The 8,201-nt window shown below is 42.6% G+C and overlaps 1 protein-coding gene across 1 annotated transcript; it reads right to left on the bottom strand.

Moving 5' to 3' along the window:
* Positions 1-1,639: 1,639 nt before the first annotated feature.
* LOC102292311 (transmembrane protein 271) lies at positions 1,640-7,538 on the bottom strand. Its single transcript, XM_042218437.1, has one exon. The coding sequence runs from the start codon at positions 6,252-6,254 to the stop codon at positions 5,463-5,465; it is 792 nt and encodes a 263-aa protein (XP_042074371.1). The 5' UTR covers positions 6,255-7,538; the 3' UTR covers positions 1,640-5,462.
* Between the last annotated feature and the right edge of the window lie 663 nt (positions 7,539-8,201).

Here is an 8,201-nt window from a genome sequence, read left to right on the forward strand (position 1 = left end):
GCTACTCCTCCACAATGAAAGCAGCCAGTTGAGGTGGCACCTCGTAGATGAGGTGTTCTGGGCATGTCCCACCGGGAGGAGGGCCCGGAGCAGACCCAGGACATGCTGGAAAGAATTATAGCTCTTGGCCTGCCTGGGAATGCCTTAATGTTCCCCTGGACAAGCTGGAGGAGGTGGCTGGGAAGAAGGCGGTCTGGGCTTCTCTGCTTAGGCTGCTGCCCCCCGACCCAGCCCCAGTTAAGCGGAAGAAGATGAATGGATGGTTGGATGGACAACCTCAGCTTCTGATGCTAGGTAGAATAAGCAGAACGTTAGTGAACGGAGCTTGTTGGCTACCTCCCGCTTTAACTATACATACCCATTACTGTATTTCTAAATCCAAGTTGTCAAGTTTTAAACAAACTTTAAAATCCAGTGATATTTTTATTTTGTTATTTCAAACTATTAACTTCTGGTGCTAGGTAGAATAAAAAGAAAGTCTTATTGGCTAATTGGTTACCTTCTATATTACCAATACACACCCATGGTATTATAATTTATTAGTGTAGTTCTAAATCCAAGTTCTCATTTTTTTAAATGTTGTAGCAAAAAGTAAATACAGTACAGAGACTTAAAATCCTATAAAGAGATATATTTTTTAATTTAGCAATATCAACCTAATAACTTCTGTTGCTAGCTGAAGGTTAGCTACCTCATTACCTGTACTGACCCAATTATAATATACATGATAATTTCTTAATGTAGTTCTAAATCCAAGTTGTCATTTTTTAATTCAGTAGCAAAAATTAGATATAGTAGAGAATTTTAAAATCTCATAAGTTATATTTTTCATTTATCTGCTGTATTAGGTTACATTTTGGTGTCATTATGCAAATAAAGTAGTGTACTACACATTACTGATTACTTTTTAAAAATGAATAAATAAATGCAATATGTTACTCCCCAGAAAATGTAACTCATTACTCTACTTGTAGCATTACTTTGTAGCGTGGGGTGAAATTTATTCTCACATAATTACCAGTTACCGAGTTAAACCTTAGGCTACAGTCCCACACACTGAAACAAATCCCTATCCTAATGAGGACACGCAAACTTTCTTTTAATGTTTACATTTGAACACAAAGCCGAAAACATGCAAGTCAAAAACCAGCCCAAAAGACTTCAAAACAATCTCTGTCTGCAGGGCTGAGGTCAGCAAACGCCCAGTTTCAACATCACTCTGGATTCTTTGTGTGAGCACGTTGTGTGTGCAGATGCTTGCAAAGAGCTGAAGTTAACAGCAGAATGCAGTTTTTACCATCCTCAGGCCAATTTGCACTTTACCATCACACTCATGTCCTTTTGTGCAATAAAGGTCAAATTTATGTACATATGCATACGACTCAAACGTTGTAGATAAGATGTGAGCAGTGTCTCGGTAGCTTCTTGTCTGTAAGACTTATGTAACTGGTACATTTTTTTTGTAATAATAATGATGGATTGCATTTATATAGCGCTTTTTGGGGCCCTCAAAGCGCTTTACAATTCCACTATTCATTCACACACTGGTGGAGGCAGCTACAGTTGTAGCCACAGCTGCCCTGGGGCAGACTGACAGAGGCGAGGCTGCCATATCGGCCCCTCTGGCCTTTTTAAATTATTATTATTGTTGTTTTTATTAATCTTGTGTTAATAACAAGCAAATAAATAATAATCACCTTACAGGGATTGAGGGACTATATCGCCCTTAGTTCAGTCAGCATTTACCAAGCTGGCTGCAGTGGTGGAGAAGTATTCAGTATTTTACTAAATAACAGCAATGCCACAGTGTAAAAATAGTAGAGAGTAAATGTCAAGCACTGAACATTCCAGTGTGTATTATTAGCTGCATTTTCCAACAGTTTTGAAATTAAAAGCCTCATGAATTCATAAAATGTCAGTAATGTTGCAGTATATAATTGGATAATGATTACCTCTGCATTAGTGCTGAAGTGTCACTGATTGCTTTGGTTAGTCCAGTTAAAGCTCATATTTTTGCATCATATTTACACTGCTTGAGAGGGCGGTTTATACCACAGCGTCATATCTTGTGAGCTCATCATTAATTTTGTATGACGAATGTGCTCAATATAAAGTATGAAATGCCGTGAAATGGGAACACTTCCACGACCATGTGTAATTAGCTTCTGGACACTAACGGGATTTAATTACTTTTGGCAACATCATAATGCACTTATGTGCAATATGGTGTAGCACACTGATTGCAGCTCAGAAAACAGATCTGATAAGCCAGCGAACAGAAGCATGACACAGCTCGGTTTTCGTTTAATCACCTCAGTGTGAACAAAAGCCATTCTTCTTTCCTGGAAGAAACTTTGCTTAAATACTCGTGTTTTCTGGAGTGAAATCCACCAAATATGGTCTCTGTGTTATCAGTGCAGCAGATTTTATCAGCAAATGTCAGAAAATGTTAGTCCTGGTATCTACATAATTGTGGCTCCACAAATTTGAAAGATAAAATCATCAGTTTTGTGCATTTCGTGGGGATGTTTATGTAGAATTTGACTTGTAAAGCTATTTTAAATATATGCCATAAGTGACCTTGTGCACTCTGTCTGTGCCTTGCCTAACCAGACAATAAGCTAGAAAATGGAAGTGGCAAAAATCTTCAGTCCAATATCTGTAAATGCAAACAGCCTGCACTGAAGGTCTGGTGATTTAACAAGGAGGGGAGATCAGAGTACCGTCAGACAGGAGTTTATTCCACCATCTAAATTTTGGGTTTATTTGTGCCACATTCAGCCCATTAACAATATAACTCTGAGGCATTCACGTCAAACCAAATGACGCTTATTTACCTCATTGACTCTGGTTATTGAATATCCGACCATTTCACTAAAGTAATAATCACAGTGCGTAATAAAAAAATAAGTAATAGGAGCAGCATTGCTTCATTGCACCACCTCCCTGTAGTGTAATCTTTACTACATTTTGAGGTTTTATGAGCTGAGAGAGAATGCTAGAAACCTTCATATAGCACTTTTAAATCTCTCAAATAAAAATAAAACACACACACTTGTCAAAAACCACCTGAAACACATTCGGGCCACATAACTGATCTAGCCCCGTGTGGTACTGCTGCCGTGGAGCGCAAGCGTGCAGCTTTATTCGTGGTAGAGAAATCATCTTTTAGTTTGAAAGTCTTTTTTCTCTGTGCTAACTTTCTGTTTATGCACACTCACGGCAGGTGACTTTCAAAGAACCAACACCATTAGCTTTGTTTGGATCTTCTTCTGTTTTCCCCTTTTCTGGCCAACACTCTGTGAAACTTTGAGGGCACCAGCTCCCTGGAGACTTTTTTTGTTCTTCAATCGGCTGTTCAGATAATCTTAGGTCATATCCACATATTTTACAGGCAGAAAACCTAAGAGAGATGACAAGAGCAGGATGTTTTTCCCCCCTCCTAGCCTCTATTCAGCTCTGGCACGCAAAGCCCAACCTAAGCAGAATGAGTAAGTGGAGAGCATCATGACACAGTTTTGAAAAAGATGAGAGGAGGATTATTACACTGAGCCAGTGAAGTACTTCTTAAAGTTTGTTCATCACAGAGTGCTCGTCAAAGTGCCCCTAGAAAGACATTCAGCCGCGGATGCTCATTTGAGGGGATTTAATTTGAAGGAAAAGGAAGCATTTCGATTTAATTTTCCACAGAGACGCGTTGTCCAAAGGTGGGCATGTAATAATGACAGCCAGATCTGTCATTTGTCTTCTCTCTGTTCTTGCTGTTAAGTGAAATGAGTAATAGTGTGGTTGAAAAGCTTTTCAATCTCCAGGGAGGATCCATGCTGAGAAACGATGCAGTCATTTGTGTGGATGGAGAAAGTATATAATTTCAAGACCAATCACATGGAATCATATGGGAAGCAGCGCTGCACAGTTTGAACTCTTTAAATTGGTTAAAATGAGTAACTGCGTTGGGGCTGTATCGCATCCGGACAGCTGGTCTGATCCCTTGAATTGAGAGATTTTGTGTCATTTACCCGCCTGTTACTTCAAAAATCAAGGAAAGTGAAGCGCATTCAGGCTCAGACTGCATGAGACGTGCCTGCTTCCTCCTGAACCTGACATGCTCATTATCAGCATTACCATAATCTATTGTGTCACTCACAAAAGCTTTGCTATAAAAGGAAATTCCACAGATTTTACATATCAAGCTCAGGCAGCTCATGCGGTCTCAGCAGCCAGCTGAGAAAAACTATCCAGAGGCTAAAAAAAAATATACCCCTGATGATGTCATAATGATGTCACCAGAGTTATGTCAGACTGGGTGGTCAGGTAGCCTGATGGGGTGGAGTAACTTTTGATGAAGGTAGAACAAATCCAAGTTTGCAGCTGCTTTATGGATCCTGTGTGTTTGAAGCTCTTGATTGTTAGACTTTACTCGTTTTTTTAAAATAATGTCTTTCTTTCTCTTTAGTCACCCTGCTCTTTGGAGTGCAACACTAATGCATTACTTAAGTGTGGGTAAACATAAGGTAAGAATTGGCCAGCAAAGTCTGAAATCTGGCCCATTGTAAGCCTTTGGTTTAGGAGGGCATAGATTTTAGACTTTTAACTGTATTTTCACAAGTTTTATCCTACTGAGAAAGACATTCATACAAAGTAATTAAGGAACAAATAAACTGTAACAGTTAAAACACATATGTTCATGTTTTTTTTGCTTTTTACTAGCAGCTACAGAAATGTGTGTGCTTTTTTTGTGGTAACAATTACGACATAATTTATTTTATCGTGCGTAAAAACTAAAATTGCACTTGGATGGGATTAAACGTGCAAAGGAGAGTTTCTCTGTCAAATTATCCCCGCTTTGACGTGAAAAGATGTGACTCCTTTTGGAGCCTTTTCTCGGGTGTTTACCCAGCGGATTACATGAATTCTCGTGATTTTATAAAATTACCGTTTGGATTGATGTGCATGACACTTTCATTAATTACGCTCCACCAGCTATCCTGAGAGTCTGGAGGAGGTCTGCCCGCAACCTTTAGGCTCGAAGTTTAGAGTGAACACACCAGCACAAAATCTAAACTGCCAGCAGCTCCATGACTTCAGGTGAGGTTAAATACAGTTTATTCACAGGTAAAAACGTTAACAGCAAACATTCAGAACACAAACTCTGCTTTTTGTTATATTAGCAAGCTGTTGCGTTTTATGGGCCTTGATCTGCCTGCACTGTCTGGCCCTGGATGATGTGTTTATCTACATCAGTCTGATTGGTGATGTTCAACATAAGCATAGGCAGAGGTAAAAGAAAAGTGAGAAGGAATGAGGCAAAAACAAAATCCACTCCGCCGTCCTCCTGTGTAACTTACTGCTTTTTGTTGGGTTGTTGGAGGAGGAAGAGGAAGGGGTTGTTTTTTTTTTAAAGCGTAAAGTCATTGATTGTCACAGCAGAGGGAAGCGCTGCCGGGGCTGCTCCAGAGCGGCTATGTGTTGCATGCCTCAGCGGGGAAAATGTCTTCGTATGCGGGTGGCAGTTCACTGGGGAGCGGGTAGGAGAAAGGGAAGCAATGATTGAGCTCCGGATCCGTGGGCGAGTATCCCGGCAGTTCGATTGACGGGTGTCCCCCGCACTGCACTTCTGCACCTGTCTCGTCAAACACACCAAAAACACCCAGGTTGATGTAAGACACCGGCTGGAAATCCGCCGAGGAGCAGTCCCGCTCCTCGCTGAAGATGATCGCCCCGGCGCTCTGCCTCTGACACTGTCTGCTCCTAGAAAACTGCGCTGTTTTGTACCTTTTGATGATCACCAGGTTGATGAGCCCGAGGAGGCACTCCAACGTGCTGAGAACAGTGGAGATGACCAAACTCCGCTGGTAATCCCTCAGCTGCTCGCAGGCAGGGTTCAACACCACAGAGTGGAAGCAGTAATGGGAATATTTCCTCTCCACCAGAGAAGCCGTGTCCCCGTCCACCACCGCGCCAGAGAAGGCGGTGAGGACCCCCAACAAGAAGACCACAACACCGAGGAGAAAGAAATTCCTGCAGCCGGGCTTGTCCGTGCAACACACCAGCGCGGTTCCCAGCATGACCTGCCCGATTCCCACAAGTAGCCCGGAGTAGAAAGCCCCGGCCGTGGAGCCGAGGTGGAAATGCGCTTTCACCGTAGATCCCAACGAGACGCATCTTAATCCAACGACAACTTCGCTCAGGGCGCACACGAAGAGGAGGGTGCTGGAGAGGACGGTGCACAGTCCTTTCCCACTCAACTTCATTATATTCCACCTCTGCCGCTCTCGATCCCTCTCCCCCGCTCTTCATCCTCCTGCGTCCTCTCCTCCGTCTCCTCTGGAAGCACTCTCACATCGGGACATCATCTGCCGGTGACTCCTCCGGTTCAGAGCGGGCGATCCTCGCCGCTGCGGCGTCTCTCTCGCATGCCCGCCGCTTTACAGGAATATATAAATAATTAATGACAAGAACGCATTCCTCACTGCACTTATCGATAATCCATACAGCCAATGATCGCGTTACCCAAGATCAGCTATAGCCGCCCATCTCACTCCCAAGCAAAAGTTTTTTTATGTTGCTTTTCCTTTTTCCTCCTGACGAGAGAGTGCAGTCCGCCAAGTCTCCGGCTTGAATGCCGTGTGCGGGGTTTTGTGGCAGAGAAGGAGGCGGCTGCTACAGCCGGAGATGCTCGAGCGTCCTGTTGACCAATGACCCGCAGGCCCCAAGAACACTCCTACAGGGGCTATAAGTGTGCCTGAGGTGCCACGTAGAGACTTTACAGTGACGTTGTGTTAAATGGAAAGGCGAGTGAGCGACTTTTGGTGGGTGATCAAAACAATCGTGAGCGCGACTGGTGTTCGGGAATATGAAATGATTTCTTTTTTCTTTTTTTATACACGCACTTCAAACCCTCAGGCTCGTAGTCAGTTCACTTCTGCAGGAGTGACTGCGAGGTGAGGAAATTTAATTTAGGCGAGCGGTAACCTGTGTTCCTGTTATTAAACTGATTTTTGGCGGAAACAAAATAATCCTCTTATTCTTAATATGAGCTAAATAAAAAAACGAAAAGCCCACCAGGTCTCTGTTTCTTCTAGGACTTGTTTTTGTCAGGCAGATCTTTCCGGAAATCACAAATCATCAAGCATCAATAAGACGAGAGGAGCTGAGCGAGGCTGTGCGCTGTCCGCGGTGCTGAAACATCCAAACCAGGAGGCCAGACGGCCGCTGATTGGAGTCCACAGCATCTCTCCTCACATTTCTAATGGAGCTTTAAAACTATAAACGTCTCGTATTTTAATGGTAGTTGAGAGAGGCTCCAGACCTCACCATAGACAACCTTTACAGGAGCGTTGCAGGGTGGATAACTGGTTAGAGGCAGCATTTCAGTCTTAAAACAAATGTAGAAAGACATACTGTATGAGTCATCCAAAGTCCATGCTGCAATGCCCAACAGAAGCTACAGCCCACAGTGTAAAAGTAAATGTTTCAGTGTGAAGTCTAATAGAGTACATAGTCATTATAAATAGAGCAGGCAGCTGAAAGAGACATTCTCCTGATTCATATGTTGAAAATATGTTAAGACAATCTTTACGAGATTTATTTGTGTGTGTGTGTGTGTGTGTGTGTGTGTGTGTGTGTGTGTGTGTGTGTGTGTGTGTGTGTGTGTGTGTGTGATCATGTAACCAGATTTCATGATAACGAATCCAAATATATGCTGAGTCATTTTTATTACCTAAAACCCAAAAACATTTTTGGCACTAAAGCGTGGAGATATGACACCACTGTGGTCACTAAGATTTATCATCTTTGTCATCCATGAGCAAAGTAAATATCACAACAAAATTTCATGCCAATGGCATTTGAGGCTGGAGTTTCGGGAGCAAAGTGCCCGAGTGGCATTCATTTAGTGAAAACAAATTGGTGTCATTGAATCGGAGCTGGCTAATAATGAAATGTAAAAAAAAAAAAATTCGTGAAAAAGTTCAAGGATATGCAAAATGATTCAACTGTGTGACCTGCTGTAAAACATTGCCGGTTCTTGGAGCTGAGTTGTTTCCACTTCATTTTATCTGGTTGTGAAAACTCTCAGCGGACGAGCGCGAGTTCTTGACTTAATTAACCAAATGTTTGACGAGTGCAGGTGGGAGAATTCCACCAGGGAAAGCCGTCGCCCATCCATTCATCACAATGAGCCACCTCATTGACTGTAC

This window comes from Haplochromis burtoni, unplaced genomic scaffold (assembly GCF_018398535.1).
Source record: "Haplochromis burtoni strain Fernald_Lab_line unplaced genomic scaffold, NCSU_Asbu1 Contig_19, whole genome shotgun sequence".
Classification (NCBI taxonomy): domain Eukaryota; kingdom Metazoa; phylum Chordata; class Actinopteri; order Cichliformes; family Cichlidae; genus Haplochromis; species Haplochromis burtoni.

Excerpts from the sequence above, each read along its gene's own strand:
- LOC102292311 (XM_042218437.1), bottom strand. The coding sequence starts at position 6,254 with ATGAAGTTGAGTGGGAAAGGACTGTGCACCGTCCTCTCCAGCACCCTC.